Source organism: Sorex fumeus, unplaced genomic scaffold, assembly GCF_029834395.1.
Source record: "Sorex fumeus unplaced genomic scaffold, SorFum_2.1 ptg000013l, whole genome shotgun sequence".
NCBI classification, from domain to species: Eukaryota; Metazoa; Chordata; class Mammalia; order Eulipotyphla; family Soricidae; genus Sorex; species Sorex fumeus.
Genome location: NW_026606070.1, coordinates 34,259,219 through 34,277,904, shown reverse-complemented (window position 1 = coordinate 34,277,904; position 18,686 = coordinate 34,259,219). Strand labels below are relative to the sequence as shown.

Below are 18,686 nucleotides of genomic sequence, written 5' to 3'. Positions count from 1 at the left end.
AGAAAAGTAATTTCATAATAAAACTGAATTTATAAAATAGAACATTAACACTATAGTCAACAGGATAGGATTATAGAGTCAATTTTTTGCAGCAGTACCAGTATATAGGCATCAGCACCCTATATATTGGTGGGTAAAGTGGCATGACTGAGGTGACATGGAACAAATTAATCTCCTTGAATATACTGACATGCCTGATCACCAAGACAAGCATTACTAAGCTTCAACTTTGGTCATCAGTTCCAGTCATAGGGACCAGTTTCCCAAAGTGAGCAATAATGTTCCACCTCATCTAGAAGTGCTGGAAAAATCCAGGAAGGCAACTGGTGGATAGCTTTTGTTAGTTAGTTATAAGGCAGATTTCCAGTGAGATAGAGTGACTTTAGAAAACTTTTTAATTGACTGGGTTCAGGTTCTCTGGTTTACAACACTGTTCATTATGATGGTTTTCCATTTATATAGTTCCAACACCACATTGATCACCAAGGTACCCACCTTTCTGCCTCAATGACCCTGACTTTTTTTCTTTCAACACTCTTCCCCCACATCCCAACCAGCCACTTAGTTATATGGATTAGTTCTCAATTGCGTTGCCTCAGTGACTTTTAATTTTTCCTGAAATGGAGGGAGATCAAATAAGTTTAGGAACCTCAGCACAGGACTTTAGGACTAGATTCACCAGGTCTACCTTTAAAAATAAAGCTTTTGCTTTAAGGATATATTGGTACATTGGTTACGTACCACACTCACCTCCAAAGTACAGACTATCACTTTTAGAATAAGACAAACCACACATTTGTATTGCAAAGTCCTGATTTCAAAATGTTCTTAATAATTAACTTTCTGAAAATAAAATCAGATCAATCGTGTTAATATCTGTATGTATATTAGAGGGTGGCAGAATTTGAGTTAACTAGAAAACAGTGAAGAAACTGTGGAAAAATATTTCTAGATGGACTTTTAACTCTTTGAATTGGACAAAAATGAACATCGTTAACCATTTAAGAGAACCACAGACTGAAAAGCAGTTTGAGGTGGTAAAATTACAAGTTTATGTTTCGAAAGTTGAATTTGAAATTATTTAAAGGAGACTGTTGTGTTTTTGTATTTTCTTCTATTCAACAGGTATTACAATAACCACTGACCTCCTGAAAGCTTTATCCATAACACTGGGCCTTTAACAATAGAAAAAGAATCAGACTAATTTTGCTGGTAGAAAAATAAGATTCCAACAGGAGGAATATAGAATTACAAACAATAATGTTATGCATATACAATGATGAGTGATTGAGTTTTTTTCGATAGAGACATCTTCTTTCAAAAGAGGTATGTTTGAAAGAGGGGGTGACATTCATATAAGGTGACTGAGAATTAAGAAAACTGGAACTAAATTTTTTTTAAAAATTTAAAAAGGTGACTCAGAATTAGTAAAACTGAAAATATAAAACTGAAACAAAAGAAAATATGTTACCAATAGAAGCAGCAGTGTGTGTAAAGGCTCATAGAATAAAAAAGAAGGAAGGAAGGAAGGAAGGAAGGAAGGAAGGAAGGAAGGAAGGAAGGAAGGAAGGAAGGAAGGAAAAGACCAAGTGCATTATTATTTTTTAAAAAATACCTGAAATAGGTCAATGCAATGAATGCAGACCACTCTGTTTAAGATAGTAATGCTAAATATTGGTAGACAAGGACAGAGGCTATAGAGAGCATTTTAAATAGCTTTACTTCATCCTGAAAGTAGAAAGGGATAGATCAAGGAAGAAAATTATATGGACAATAATAAGCAAAACTATATCAGAAAACATCAGGATTTAGATAACATACACACAGATTCATATTTGAGAGTATGTGATTGTTCGATGGAAATCATTAAACTGAAATGAACGTGAGTTAAAAGTACAGAACTGCAAGGAGTATGTTTTTAGGAGAAAAAGAAGATAGGAAAGAGAAGAATGAGAATACAGGGATCAATATAACAGAAAAAAGAAGTGAGTTTCAAGAGGAGATAGACAGTGTTGTCAGGGTGCAAACATCAAGAGAAAGAAAACCAGAAGAAATGTCAGCATTTTTAATCACACACACAAAGTGTGTAAAGTGGAGAATAGTGTTTACAAACCAACTGTGGTAAAACTAATAGGGTACTTTTTTATCTCTACCACACCAGCATACCAAGGCTGATCATTTCCTAATAAAACTTTATACTTTATATCAGCTTTAAGACACGTTTAACTTGAATTTTCATGGAATGGAAAGTGTTAGTACGAAGTTCTAGGTTGATACAAACTTCTAATTACTAGGAGTGAAAAACCAAAAACAGCTTTTATTCTCTTCAGCTGGCCAGAACTCAGAGCTTTCACAGTGTTACTCTGCCAGCTTTCATTTAGACCACAGTCTGCCTCCCTGTTTCTCTCCAATAAAGAAAAATTGGGTTTAGAATTCTGTTCCAAGGAATTTATTTTCTGCACTACTTGCTTTGAAAAAGGCTACAAAAAGACAAGAATTTTCAGATGGAAAGGACATTGCAAATCAACAATTTCAATCCCTCTTTTTATGTTTTGGAAACTAAGGCACAGAAGTAATTGACTTATCCAAGGTCACAGAGATTTTATCAAAAGAAAGCAGTTTTTCATGTAAAAATTATCAGGCTTCTTTAAGTTCTTATACAATGCTTAGCTATCACAACCTCTCCTGATCAAAGTAAAGACCATTTTCTCTCTCAATTCTTTAGATCTATAATATGCTATTATTTACTTAAGACCTAACGTTCTTCCATTAGGCTCAAATCTGTCAGCTGTCAGATACTCCAATATTTATAACATTTCTGATAATAAAAACAATTTTTATTCATTCCAAAAATAATCTTGAAGCATCTTTAAGTATAATTAAAAGTTTAAAAAGAGCTGTTTCCAGTGAGAATATACATGTTGTAAAATGTTACTCATTCAAATACTGTGAACATAATTAAATTTATTTTCTCCTTAATTCTATTTCTTTAAATAATTACTTGTAGTAGTTTACTTAACGGCCTTCATTTCAATATTTGTGTGCCACTTGTAATGCGCCACATTCGACACATTTTTTATGAAGCAGAGCTCAAATAACTTCATGATGTTATCAAATTAGCTTAACTTTCGATATATATAAGTAATGCATATGTACACAGTATTTGCAGTGTGATGGGATTCAAATATACTGATAACTGCATTCAAAAATTATACTGAAATTTTTGCAGTATATCAAAAGAAAGTAATAGACAATTTAATAGCTACTGACAGTTTTGTAAAAGTATAAAAGAACAAAATGTATCTGTGATTATATATTTTAAATAAGGTATATTTGTTAGGGAGATAGTTCAGCAATACGAACTTTAAAATTAAAGTTCATGATGAACCATCAGAAAGATTATCAATAATATTGAAAAAAATCTGTAACAAAGTAGTGATAATAACAATATTAAGAACCTAAATAACTCCCCATTATTGCATTGAATTATCTCTGAGGCCACTCTGGATTTGAACAACATAGTGGGTTTAGCTGAGCACTTCATGCTAAAATATAATATTGGCAATTCCATAGCACCTTACTGAAATACATTATCTTGGGCTCTACAGAAACTTAGTGAATTAAAATATGCCTTTCACATATCATCAACCAGGTCATTACTCGCAAGTTACCATTTAAAACACTGTACTTCTGATATATCTTTGACAGTTTACTTTTTCATTTTACAGAGTAGGAAGTTTATTAAAAGGATATGAAGTAACTATCTTTCAAGATTAGCAAATGTGGCAGGCATTGACTGCAGCCTACTGAATAGAGAGGACAGCTTCCTTAGTCACTAATATAATCTCAATTTTATTTAGAGCAGAGATGCAGCCAACACACACACCAAAAATAAACCCATTTATTTACTAGGTGGAACAAGGTACAGGAGAAATATGGCCATCTGTCGGATGTGCTGGGAAAGCTTAGTGTTTTTGCTGAAATGGATTAATGGAATTCACGACATCCTGATGTAATCATGGAAAGACACAAGAGAAAAAAACAAAACTTTTTCTGGTGTCATAAGGTGATAGTATAAGGACAGATGCCCACACTGGGAAAGAGAAGTTGGGAAAAACGTCTGAATTCCTTACACCATAGACTCAGTCAGGCTGGGCAGGTGCTCCAAGGGTTCATGAGCATAATCTACAGGTTGGAGGCCTGGATCTGATCCCTAGCATTGCATGGTCTCCTGAGCAACAATGAGCCAGAAGCAACTCCTAAGCACTGTTAGGGTGTTGGACTCCCTGGAGAAAAAGTCTTTTTAAAAAAGAACTTCTGTTATTAGAAATTACCTAGACTTCTTGCTTAGGCAAAAAGAATGATCTGCAATGAGGTTACTGTAGGTAAATTGGTAATGGCTGATATCAGAATAGATTTCACTGTTTTATCCAATGCTAGGAATAAGGTTTCCTTACTTTCCAATTGACATTAAATCTATACCATTGAAAACCTATTTGGAATTATTACATATTCTTCTGAAGTCTTCAGATAGAAGCACATAAAGCCCTTTCTGAAAGGGCAGAATAACTCACAGAAATAGCAGAACATAAAACCATTTCCAAAAGCAAACTATTTGATAGAGAGATGTGTGTTCTCTACCGCACTGACTTTCATCTCTGTTCCTTACACAAGTACCTGCCCCCGTTCTCTATCTGTGGATAGATTTGACTTAACTTCTCAAATGTTACCAGGTGGCAACAGAAAAAAGAGACTGCAACTGCCCACTGCAACTGGTGACAAATGGGATGGCCTGACAGTGAGATGTTCGTGTTAGAAGGTGTCAGCCCAAATGACAAAGACTAGATTGGGTGTGGCAACAGCTAAAGGAAAGTGTCAAAGTAGACAACATCACCCTGATAAGCTGAAGAGTAACTAAACAGAAGCATCTTCCTCCAGAATAATTGTATCCCCTGAGAACTTTCAGCATACCTATATTTTACAGATAATAGCAAAAATCTTAAATGTCACCCCATGGTAAAGTAATCAGTCATACCATCAGTTTGGGGACAGTCAAATTCACTCACAAACGCTGTTCAGACTATTTGGGAAACAAGCAAACAAAGGAGTCTAAGGAAATTTATTCTGCTGAATCAATACTGTCCTTATCTTTTCACTTACCTGCTTCTCTTCTTTAAGAATTCATACACTTATTTGAACAAATTTACTGTACAGTCAGTTTTTGATATTTCATCTATTTTAAATGGTGACATAGTTTAACATAAGCACAGTTAATCAAATGGGTCTATAAATAGACTTCTTGCTAGTTCTCTTTGATCCTGGAATTCTGTAATCAATTTTCAAGGGAAAGGCAACTCAAATTGATAAAAGGATTCGTAGTTTTAATTTTCAGTTATCAAGGCACTTTAATGTTCTCTTAGCAATGCTCTAATGAGAATGACTGCTTTTAAAATGGTTCTACATTACTCCATCTCTCTTATAAAGCTTTTACCAACTAAATTCACACCATTTACTCTAAAAGGTTTGAGTTTATCTTTTTCTACCATCTATTACACAATTCTTTTGCTCTTCCACAAAGCACTATCACCAGTTTCTCATTATTTTTCCTTGATGATCCTGTCCCAAACTGTAGATAACTAATCAAGTCTACCTTCCCCCTTATTCAGTCTGAATGCAGCCTAGCTATTCCATTTCTGTTTAATTAAGACTTCCTCTTTCTTGGCATCCAAATTTTAATCTCTCCTGTAAATCTAGTTGACATTTTAGTCCACCATTACTTTTCATGAGAAATTGGAAAGTTCCTCTATGTAACCATGACAAAACAAATGAAGTTATTCTATTTTCTCTAATTCTCGTACCACGAACACTGATCTAATTAATCTGTAAAGGCTTCTAAATTTTTCATACAATTTAAAACTCCTGGAGCCTCCACACCAAGAATCTGAGTAGTAATTCAATATATTTTGCTTCAAAGGCTAAAATCTGATTAGGAATAAACCAAAAGTTTCTCAATTACTTCTAAAATTGCCCTATGACATTCATCTCCCTCCTCCAAACACTCCTCCAATTAATGTCTGTGGTTCTCTGTTCAGGAACTCTCTTAGAACATACACCATTCTAAAAGCACTCATTACTTTTACATTCATAATGGAATTCAGATGCTCCCTGAGTAGTAACCAATATGCTTTAGGACCACGGAAAAACATAATTTAAGTAATACCTTGGGAATGCTACTTGTATACGTTTATACTTCTTTATCTTATCTTTATTCTTCTTAAACTTTGTGATTTAAAAAAAAAAAAACCCTTTATGCTCATAGATAATCCACTGTAGTACATATCACAGTCCTGGAATATTATCAGGATTACTAAACTTAATTAATCATATATACAATGCAATTGCAAATAACCATATTTTTAAAATATGTATTTCCCAGTAAATAGTACATCAGAAGAAATACCACTCATTTTATATTTTAATAACCTACCTAAAATATATACTTATAATGAGATACTTATGGAAAATCTACTCTATAAATTTTATCATTTTATGCTACATTCTCTTGGATATTATACTCAATATGGATATTATAATTCTTAACCTGAATGCACATGTACTAAAAAATACTTTTTCCTTTCTAAGAGATGAAATAGCTCTGTAAATAAGCCATCTGGTTATTATTTAATATAATGGTATCTATTTATTATATTAAAAATAAATCAGTATCTATAATACTAAAATAGCACAAAATCAAAATATGACTGAACTTTATTTAAAAAAAACGGTATTTAGAGCAGAACCCAACAAAGCCTCAGTCCTTAGAAAGAATAGTTGAATAAATAAACTACCCTTACAGTCACAGAACTTCTCTAATTCCATTAATATGATCCCATTAAAAATGATTTTTGTCTTCCCTTTATTTTAATAGCATGTTTTTACAACATGGGACGTATTATTTCAAATTATATTGAGAATCATAGTATCTATTCCTATCTTCTGTTCCAAGGAATTCCTGTCCTAGAGACCAAAGCAACAACTTGTTCATCTTTATGTGCCACAGAGAATCTGGTACATCCTATGTCTTCAATACACACATAAGAGAACACCAGAACAATTTCATTCGACTTTTACTACAGTAACACAATCAAAAGCAATGAATTTCTGACAAACCAAGCAGCTCACTTGGCCACTCTATACTACCAATATATATTTCTACAATTTGATTGAGCTGTAGTAATAAAAAACAAACACTGCAACAAATGGATCAGTCATGCCTATGTTCCAACTTATCTAAAATGTATCAAGGGGGGATACAGTTAAAACACTGATTACACCTGAGCCGAAATGCTAGTGAAAGAAATATATAGAATGAAGCATGACCGGCAGTGTAGAATGTTTTGCCTGCAAGTGCAAAAACAAACATTTCAAAATTATGACTGGGAGTAATGGCTTTCTAATGAGTGTTGTGAAAGGAAAAAACTACTAACAACCCAAACGTTTTCAGTATTATTTCATTAAAACCTGTGTTGTGTTTTCTGGGTCATATATTTCTGTGGTGCCACTGAATTTTGCTGGAGAAATGTTACTCTAGAATAAAGTGTTGCTACCAAATCGGAGATATAACAAAGCTCCCATGGACTCACTCTGTCTTTTCTATAATATAATCACACCGTCAATATCTAGTTAAAACAAGAGTATAAGAAAAAGTTCTGCAAAACTATTTCACTGTGTTTCTAATGGAGCCTCTCCAAGAGTGTTATTCCCTGCCTGCAAGTAGGCAAGCAAGACACATTTAGTAAAGGTGAAACACCAGTAGTGCTGCCTCAAAATACTACTAAGACATCCAAAATTTTTAACCTCCTCATGTTGTTTGTTGGTTTGACTTAGTAAGAACTGTGATGAAGCTCATGCTATTTGCTCTCTCCCAGCAGGAAAAGTAGGACTGGCCACAGAAAATAACTGAAAGAGCTATTTTATTTTTATCTTACTTATTTATTTTGGTATTTAAACATACAAATGGCCAATGCCAAGTCATTTGGCATGTCCTATTAATTTGAAATGATTTTGTCACAATCAAATACAGACAGCAATAAGTTACAGTTGTCTGAAGTCAAATGCTACAAAAATATTGGTAACTTTGGACATGAGCTTCAAAAATTGTTAAGATACCACAAAAAGTAAAATAAAACTTGGCTCTTACTATTGGTCACAGTTTCCCTGACCAGTTGTTCTCTCCCACTGGAATAGAAATAGCATGGGTTTTACCACAGTGCTTGAACTAACCTCAAAAGTCATATCCTGGTTTTGCAGCACCCTCAATAGCATCTGATTCTGTACAGCAGTAACTTTCTGTTTTCTATATTTGATTGTCTCCGAGAAAATAATTTAAAATTAATAGAACATGACAAATGACTAGTACCAGTAATTTATATGTTTACTGGGAACTATTTACATATTATGTGGAATCATCCAATTTAGTTTTTTTGACTTTTTCGGTCACACCTGGGGATGCTTAGGGGTCACCCCTGTCTCTGCACTCAGGAATCACTCTTGGTGGTGCATGAGGGACCATATGGGGTGCTGGGGATGGAACCCGGATTGGCCACATGCAAGGCAAACACCCTACCCGCTGTACTATTGTTTCGATTTCCCTTCTTCTCTCCCCCCACCCCACACACACTTAAACTTTTTTCTCTACTGTGCTTCCTGTGACCCTTTGGCAAGCTCTCATAGGTGGGGAAAATAATGGAGGTGGGAGGAGGATGAGCAGAGAGAAGAGCTATATATTCTTATGCATTATCTTATCCTACTTTGGTCACTTCAGGAAACCACAGAGGTTGGGGTTGAAAGATAAAGACAAACAGAATCTAAGCTACTTAATGCCTCTTCAAAAACATCCATCCCAACCAAAGGGATGAATGAGGCACCAGATTTAAAATGTTAATACAATATTGTCTACTTAGAATGCTCCAACACCAACACAGTCCAGCAGAATATCCATTTCCCTCCACCACTGCCCTGCCCTCGTCCTAAAATCGCCCTGACTTGCAGTAAGCTTATTTCTGAAGACCATTCCTCAGGTTCTGTTGCCTATGCATATATGGTATATCTGTACTCTGTCTCTTTATATCCTGCGTATGAGAGGGGTCATTCTGTTGCCCCAAAACTAGAGACCAAAACTTCTAGACACCTTTCTTCTCATTCTGCATTCATGTCTCCTTTACCTTCCAATTCTGTTTAGGGATTTCAGACCATTTTCTCCTTCTAGTAAGATACTAAAGAGTATCAAGTACATGTTTTGTAGGTTTAAAATCCAAAGCCTTGCTCTTCAGGTATTTGCTGCATCCCAGGTTGGGTTGATTTCAGTTTTATTATCATCATTGCCATACATATGGTTTATTCTGTTACTATACCTTTGCTTCCACAGGAACACTTATGAAAATGAATTGGTGATACCAAATGATATACATCATGACAGGAATATAAGGAGTAATATTTGTGACATATTTCTCTTCTGATGAGCCAAATAATTTATTTGGCCATCATACGCTACCAAAATAGACTTACAGAGAGCTTGTTTAGATACAAAGATGTGGCTATAAAAGCACTGACTAACTGTGTAAGAAATGCAGATGCGTGTATTTTCTTTAAACTTGGATTGCATGTACTGAAAACTTAGGCCTTTTTTGAAGCCATGGATATCATAAACTAAGACCACTGGGGGATGCCCTGATCACATTCTTAGCAGAAGAAGCAGTACCAATAGCTCACAAATATTATGTGTATGTTCTCAATTCCTACTCTGCTTGCCAGACAGTGCCCAACAGAAAATCTTAAATACAAAATTTAAGTGCAACAAATCATCAATCTGATTTTTCCTATACGTATTTAAAAAATAAAGATACCAAAGCAAGAAGAGGAAGAGGAATTTGCTAAAACTTTACAGTGAGTCTGTGGTGATTACAAAATTCAAACCCAAAGGCATTGACATTCAGAGGAAATGATCTTAAATATTATTTTATGAAGTAATGAGATAACATTTTAAAGTCAGATAGATTCTCTCACCAATGCCAGGAGAAATCACATTTTTTAGTATTGATTGTTGTCTAATAAACAATCAATTTATTTTATATTTATAAATTTGAGAGTATAAAATGTATAGAAATGCATCATTATACATCTATCTCAGGCCTCCTAGTAAATACTCAAGAGTAAATTTGCAAACTGACCCTGAAATCCTACCTCTAAGTTATGATACACTTTTCATGGCTTTAAGCATAAAGCTTCCTCAAGGTCTCAGAGGATAAAACAGGAGCACTAAAGAAAATAAAGTGTCTAAGCAACCTACTTGAAACGGCTTTTAGAAAAGCAGTTAAGCATGGGACACAATTTAGATTTTCCAGATTGAATCTATAATTTAGATACCAACCCTTGTCATTTCCAATCGTTGTCACTGTTGAGCATTGTGGATTCTAGCTATCATAAATATATGTAGCCTGTCTGCACAATCATTTTTCCAATGGCCCCATAAAATTGCTCCAAAGGAAAAAAAGTTGATTTTTTTTTTACAGTTCAGATTGGAAGGCTCTTGAAAACAAAGAGAAAATGATTTGAACATAGGCTCTAGATCATCTGGACATATGACCTGGTAGATAAGATATTAAGACAAAAGCCATCTCAAGTATTCGAGGAAGTAAGGAAGCCTACAAAATGTACAGCATCTACTGATATTTTCTTATTTACAAAGTCTTACCTCCTAACACAAACTTTTCTGTGAAAAACTACCCTGGGTGGAATACAACAATCCTTACCCTCTTTCCTCTAAGAATACTTTTTTGTAGCATTTTTAGCAATTTTTCAATAACAAACAATAGAAAATATATTATTTCAGTTCTGTGTTTGGACAGGGATTCAGGTTTGACTTGGAAACACCCAAAATATGGTGCTGAGAAGGTGTAATGATGGTGGGATTGGTGTTTAAATAATAAATGTAATGAAATATAGTCAACTTCTTCATAAAATAAAAAAGTTACAAAACTATTCTTTGCTATTCCAAACAATAAGAAACATTAGCTGTATTGTTTTATCAGTTTCATTATGCTTTCTAAGCACTTTAACTTACTTGTTATACCATTTCCATGAGAAAGAAAGTAAGTAGAATCTCAACTCCCATTTCTGAGATGAGTAAATAAAGGCACAGATGGAATTTATAAATCACACTAAATTACAGTTCTTAATAATCATAACTAACATAAGTCAGATATTTGAGTAATTTGAGTAATTTCCAGTTCACCATTAAATGATAAAATATGCCCATTTAATAATAATGAAAGACCAATGTGTTAATTAAATGATAATTGTTTCATTTCTCAGTTATTTTCAGCATATGTAAAGCTCTATAGTTGATTATTTTCATGCAGGACACTAAATAAAATAAATAACTTAAAATTTATTCAAGTAATATTTTAATGGAGTGCTTACTATCTACCAGGCTGGGATAGATACATAGGAAACTAAACACTTATTCTTCAGCATGATGCTCGACTTACCATTCAATATTCCTAACCATAAGGTCAGCCAGCTATGAGTAGCTATTTTTCAGAAAATTAATTGGTTATGTAAAAGTTAAAGAAACAATCAATATCTAATGGTACAATACGTAAATCAATACTTAGGTTCTGATAGCACAAGGGATTTATGATACTCTAGCTTCAGTGTGAGGACAATCTTGTTAAGGTAACAAGAAACACATTAAAAGGTAATAAGTAATCTAAGATCACATATAATAGGTAACAAATGAGATATAGAACCACCAACTGCTAAAGAAATTCAGTTGAATGTGGGTGCTTCAATTAAGAAAGATATTTGCTCAGGAAGGTTAGTGCTGTGGTAGTCTTTTATAGAAAATTAAGGGTTTAGATCAGCAGGAAGTTTGAAGAAAAATAATTTCCAAAGAGAGGAGATAAGGGAAAGCAAAGGCCAAAGGAGCAGATGCAAATGACTGTTCAAAAGAAAATGAACAGATACCTGAAGTGCAAGGTGGATGAGCAGCACTGTAAAAATAATGCAAACACAGATTGCAAAAATATTTGATTGTGAAATTAAAACCAAGGGTCAAGAGAAGAAATTCATGTCTTTTGAACTGCATGTGAAATATGTTGTGTGTACATATTTTGTTTATACAATCCTCCAACAATCTTGGAGAGTAGAAAGGTCTGTATATCATGTTAAATTTAAATAAGAAGAAATAGATTGTGGGGCATGTCTTCCATAAGTGCACGAGAAGAAGAAATTTTAATCAGATCTCTTAACATCCAAGTGCTGTATTCCTTTCATTATCTCTCATGCTGCTTTCTGATCAAGAAAATAAGTTACTAAAAAATTTCATTAAGAAAGTGACATAGGAAGTATTGTAAAACTGAAGGAAGTAGAATCTGAGAGATATCAGTAAATGTCCAATTTTAGAGAAAAAATTACACCAGAACACTGAATAAGAAGAGCTGCATTATCTTTTGTATCAACCCCAGTACTAGGGTGACAAGTATCTATTTCTGAGTACTGACAATGGATGTGGGATGGAAAAGATATTACAAAAGAAACAAAAAGAGATAAAAGTTAATAGCATATCCTGCAACAGGTATACCGCCTACCCTAGTTCGCATCCATGGTCAGAATATCTCTCTAAAAACCTCAGAGAAAAACTCATAGCCTAATCTGAATATTAAGATTTGGGGCAGTATATTGTTTGTTCAAAAATAATAAGATCAATAGTTCAGAAACCGGCTTCAGTGCAATCTACTTCTTAAAGTATTATTACAGACGTTTTATGCTAAGTATATTTGGCTTCTATAAATTGTTTCATACTTTATTGTTATACACGTTTACATAGGAATTGCATATATTCATGCTCATTTGATATATTAGTTGCTAAGGCAAAAACATTTTCATTTGAGTTGACCTTTTATAAAACTAAGTACATACTAAACAACAGAATTATCTTTGAGAAAAACATGTGATGATTCTTCCCGGGAATCTTTTTCCCACAGGCAAGGTAACACACAAGATTGAAATAGAAAATAGTAACAAACATATAGCATATAATTTAACAGGATGAACCTTTTCTGATTTTTTCTACTCTTGAAAAATCCCAACTATACAATTGCCAAATATATACAAAAATGATGATTGCCTAAATTTCTTCAATAAGATAAATATCCAGGCATTTGGAATTAATATATTAAGATGCACATACATTCAAGTACCTTAATAATGCAAAATTACTAAACTCATAATATCTTTAATAAAACAAATAAATCTTTAATATCTAGAGTTGAACAAATGTCATTTTGATTGTTAAACTTAGCATCGCAGTAAGTGTAACATACACATGAAACTATGTATAAGTGTATGCAGTTAATGCATACATACATACTCATGTTAGAATTGGTGAGCAACAATATTTTCTGTTTGTTTTGTTTTGGAGTCACACCTGCGGTACTCAGGGCTACTCCTGGCTTTGTGTTCAGGGATCACTCCTAGTGGGGCTCAGGGAACTATACAAGGTGTCGGGGATCAAACTCAGGTGAGCCATGTACAAGGCAACAGTCCTGCTGCTGTACTGTCCTTCAAGCCCCTGATAGCAACAATATTTTGACTCAAAATATTTTTATAAGTTACGCACCTACCCTAATTTCACCAAATCTGCTTGGAATCATTTAATTATACTAAAGCATAACTTTTAAAAAACTGACATATTTTGGAAACCTAGTTTCCTTCACCTTTATGAATAAAGTTAGACATACTTTTCTGAGCTTAGATTAATGCTCATATTTGAAACCAAAGTGTCAGTCAGTAAGTTTTAACAAGTCTAAGGGGGGTTTCAAAGTTTCAAGAGTAACAATCCTATGCTATATTTTATAAATGTCACAAGTATGTGTAAAGAAATGTCACAGAATCAAATAGTACGTTTGTTGAAATACAACCCAAATATTTATTTGTTCTTATTTCTTTTTGCTCATTTCTTCATATTTGTACTTAGGTAAATATAGACATCTACAGAAAGCGAACCACAATAGCATATCTACCAAAATAATGTTCTTTAGCATTCTTAAGTTTCAAAAATTTATTCATTATAAGTAAACCAACTAAAAGTTCTATTCATGAAGGAACTCTGGCCTCTACAGAACTTTCTGTAAAAGATAAATCAAATATATTATGTGTGTATAAACAAAATCACATCTGTTTTCTTTGCATTTTACTTTTTATTATCTATGACTAAAATATAAGACAATATGCCTACATATAAGTTGTATTAAAAACTGAGTATTAAACTTTTCTGGTAATGACATTATTTTGTATGAGATAAAAAAAAGGGGGGGCAAACCTTTTTTACCTCCCAGTCCTGGTCTAAGCCGATTATCGTAACCATCGAGAAGTCTGTCTAGAATTCTTGTAAAGATGGTGATGTTATTTTTAGCCTCATCTTCTTGGATGTTAGCCAGCACCAACCTAAACAGATAATTTTACAAGCTGATACATATATATGTATATATATATATACACATATGTGTTTCATAAGTGCCAACTTGTTCTTCTTCCTTGATTTGAATTTTAAATTTCCCTAAGATATTAGTGCTAACCATCCCCCCCTTTAACTTTTAAAAATACAAGGATATCTATACAAGGTAGACACGCTGTTAAAAAACTAAATTATAAGAAAGTTTGATGTCAAAATCATTTCTGATTTCTACCACTTAGCATTCCATGTAGAGTACTCATTCTTTTTCTAAATCCCATTCCTCAGAATATATATATACTGATTTCAAATTAGCAATTCCAAGAACTATTAGTAAGGTTATACTTTATTTGGGAAGTTAAATTAACCAAAGGAATATACCTGAAATTATTGTCCGATTTTAATATTAATTAGAAAATAAGCTGCCTCCTCACAGGCATAAAATGTGTTTTTTTCTCATAAATATCTTACTTTTTCTCTGTCTTTTCCTCTTATAAACCAAGATTCTTTCCTTGCTTTGAATATACCTCCACCCAATGGCCAAGTGCAATACAAACATCAGGGAAACTCCACTGGCTAGCTTCCAGGATCCACTGTAACCAGGAGGTGTGCGTGTGTGTATGTGTGTGTGGGGGGGGAAGGGCTCAAGACCAGCAGCAGTATCTCTAAGAGAACCTTGGAGGGGTGCCCTTCAAAGAAGCCTCTATGAGAGTGTTGGGTCTAAGAAACTAAGATTTGTCTCCTAAAATGCCAAGCTACCCTGTGTGTGTGCATGCATGAGCATGAGTGTGTATGTGTGTGTGTGTGTATGTGTGTGTATGTGTGTGTATGATTAAATCTGCAGAAAGAATAAATGGTTTAAAATGCCACCAGAAAAGAGATAAAAATAGTGATTTTTCTGGATTATTTATCAGAAAGCCAAGACCTAATTTTGTGACATCCAGCAATTTGATGCAGTAGCAACCAGATGTATAAAAGAGTGTCTGTCTACACTGCAATTTTTTCTCCAGAATGATTCAGAGATTTAAATTACTGGTCATACAAAAGAATCCATTTATATTATAGAAAAAACTATGGCATGGATATTACTAATCAAATATTGATAAAATACTATTAAGAGGAAACATACTTGATCAATGAAGATATTTAGTGGTCATTAAATGGTAATTATTCATGTCTTTCAAATAAAAGATAATATATAATTGCAACCAGGTGTATTGCATATCAATAACAGAATCTATTTGCATTTTAAAATACACAGTGACTAAAAATAGCCATAAAACATAAAAAAAACTGATGGTCAACTTAAACATGAGAAGAAAAAAATGTTAAGACACTGATATGGAAACAATCATTTAAGATGTATGTTAACAAATATTCACCAGAACTTTCTCTAATACTGTTGCTTGACTGTAAGCTAATTCATACAGAGATCTTCATTCAAAAGTATTTTTTATCACATTAGTCACTTGGGCTCAATATTAAGACATTAAGTAAGGAGATAATTTCCAATTGAGAATAAGTCTTTATGAAAAGGTATCTTCGTAATTCTCAAAAATATTTTCTTTCTATAGCCAATGCTTAGATAATAAAGTGACAGATAAAAAGGAAAATAAATTTTGTATTTTAGTTCCCCTGGCATTTTAAAAAGCCAGATTAAATAAAAGATTCTATTCTACTGGAAAAAAATAAGAATATTCCACAGCCAAGATGAAGTTAATGAAAGCAATAAAAATGAATTTCATGGTTGTAGAACATAAGGATAGCAAAATTAGTTGCATGTTTAAGATGAGCATCATTTATGGCAGCAGTCAATTTAGGAATAAAATATTACTCAGTCAATAATGTGAAGTGTTGATTAATAAATCAAGCTTTTGTTTTAATTTTTGTGACTGAAGTTGTGTACTACCTCCACCTAGAGGTCTAACACACATCTTTTGGGTTTTCTAGGTTGACTAACAGAGTCAAGATTTAAAAAGAAACTGAAAAAATTAAGTTCACACTCATCACGTTAGCATGTGCTCATCTGTGTGGGATAAAGAAAAAGTGTTAGTTTCTTCACTGAATTTTGGTGTTACTATAAAGGTATGTAACTTAACCACTTCAGTTCTTTGTAACATGTCATTCAAAGACTATTTTTTTCCTTAGGGTACTTTTTCTTTCTTTATTTTTTAAGAATATTACTGTTCATCTGTTCACTTTTGTACTTAATAGCTGAAAGCAAGAAACTAAACTTTTTCCAGTGTGTGCCACTTCCTAGTTCAGATCTCTGAAACAAACTGTATTCCCTCAGAAGGAATTCCTCAAAACATCTGCACTTCTGAAAGACACCTCTGCAGTGATGGTATGCAAGACACCTTTATGCTAAATTAAGAGAGAAAGATGCAATAAATATCTCACCTGGCTGGATTCCACACCAAGAAAATCAAAAGTAGTAACTGCATTTTGTGGATGCTCAATTTCGTCTTCATAATTTCTTTTTGTAAAGCCATGCAAGGAAAATAAAATACACTTAAAACTGCATTCAACCCCACCATCCAAAAATTTCAAACAATGTCATTCTGATTAGGAATCAGAGGCAGAGCTAAGAACATTATTCCAGTGAAGTGAGTGAATGAGTGTAGGGTTTAATGATGGGGGCAGGATTTCCCCCACCCCACCCCCAATACTATTCTTTCCAGGGCTTGAGAAGCAAGTATTTGCCTTGCGTAAACTGCCCCCAGCTCCATCGTCAACACAGTTAAGGGTTCGAACACACATGTAATCACAGCACATGGGAACCCCGAAAAGACATCTCAGCTGGAGAAGAGGATGGGTTTGAAGGGATGAAATGAAAAACAGGGGAGGGGAGATGGGTTACTTGGTGCCATAATGCCCCCAACCACGACCACCACCTCTGCAACCCCAGTAGGAAAAGCCAGGAGCAGGCCGCCCACTTTCCCGACGAAGATCCTTCTCATCCCCAAGAATTGCAGTCCGCAAGTCTTCACTCTCTCTAAAAGGAAAAGAAATTAAAGAATCCCCCTCCCTGCTGGGCCTCCGGGGCCAAAGGACCACATCTCCGAGGCAGCCGGGGCTGCGATCAAACGCTGCGAAACGACGCGTGTGACCCTCGTTTGGGGGACCCAGGACCCCGAAGGCAGCGGGGAGCAGGAGGCTCGGGGACCCGCACCCGGCAGGCTGTCAGGCAGGCAGCGGCGGCCGCACGTTGTGCAAAGTTGAAGAGTCTAAGAGAGCCCGGCGAGGCGGGCAGCGCCGCGCATCATCTGCGACTTGAACGGAGGCTGCTGGGGCTGAGTGTCGAGATGATTTCGGAAATGTGCTGGGAAGGGTGGGTGAGCACGGAGATAGATGCCTTATTCCCCGCCAATGTGCTGGGGAGACAGGGGGCGAGCTGAGCCTGCCTTAGGCTGCCAGGGAGCACGGGGGAGTCGAGTGGCGGGGATGGAGGTGGAGTTGGGGGGGGGGGCGCGAGATGATGCTTGGCCCGGGGGTAAAAGGCAAACGGGAGCAGGTCCCGGTGCCGCGGGAGGCGGGGGGGGGGGGGGGGGGTACCAACCAACACTGAGATGCTCACCTGAAACAGCGAGGCGGAATCGGGAGGTTTCTTCCCTTGGCTCTGATCTTGGGAAGAGAGGGGAAGAGAGGAAGTTGGGAGAGGGAGAGAGAGAAAAGAAGACAGAGACAGACAGACAGACAGAAAGAGAGAGAGAGAGAGAGAGAGAGAGAGAGAGAGAGAGAGAGAGAGAGAGAGAGAGAGAGAGAGAGAGAGAGAGAGAGCGTTTGCTGCCGCAGCCGAGCGAGGAGCAAAGAGCTAGCTGGAGGGAAGCCGGGGGAGCGGCGGCTGCGAGGAGTGGCGGGAGGCGAAGGCGTCCGTAGTGGCGGCGAGGGCGGAGGAGGAAGAGGAGGGAGACGCGTGGGTAGCCGCGGGCGGGGTAGGGGAGGTGGGGGGTGGGCGGGGGAGGACGCCGGGCTGGCGAGGCGCGGAGCGCGCAGGCTTTGGCGGGCACGAGCCTCACGCCTGGAGGAGGAGGAGGAGGAGGAGGAAGGAGGAGGAGGAGGGGGAGGAGGTGGTGGTGGAGGAGGAGCCAGGCCCGGGAGGAGGGTGGAAGAGGTTCCCGGGAGCAGGGACCCCCGCCCGGAGCCGCCGCGCCCACTGGACCGCCCCTCT

The 18,686-nt window shown here is 35.9% G+C and overlaps 1 protein-coding gene across 3 annotated transcripts in view; it reads right to left on the bottom strand.

Moving 5' to 3' along the window:
- Window positions 1-18,147, bottom strand: part of GABRA2 (gamma-aminobutyric acid type A receptor subunit alpha2) — a 130,213-nt gene extending 112,066 nt beyond the window's left edge. Inside the window, exons 1-3 of one of the 3 annotated variants that reach the window (XM_056111119.1) lie at window positions 18,093-18,147; window positions 16,916-16,991; window positions 14,384-14,508 (exon numbers count right to left, since the gene is read on the bottom strand). In XM_056111119.1, coding sequence (XP_055967094.1) covers window positions 14,384-14,508; window positions 16,916-16,986 — 196 coding nt within the window. In that variant the 5' untranslated portion in view covers window positions 16,987-16,991; window positions 18,093-18,147. Of the gene's footprint in view, window positions 1-14,383; window positions 14,509-16,915; window positions 16,992-17,409; window positions 17,597-18,092 lie in introns of those variants that run through there. The other 2 variants (XM_056111118.1, XM_056111120.1) reach the window with 2 other exon arrangements.
- Window positions 18,148-18,686: the final 539 nt, after the last annotated feature.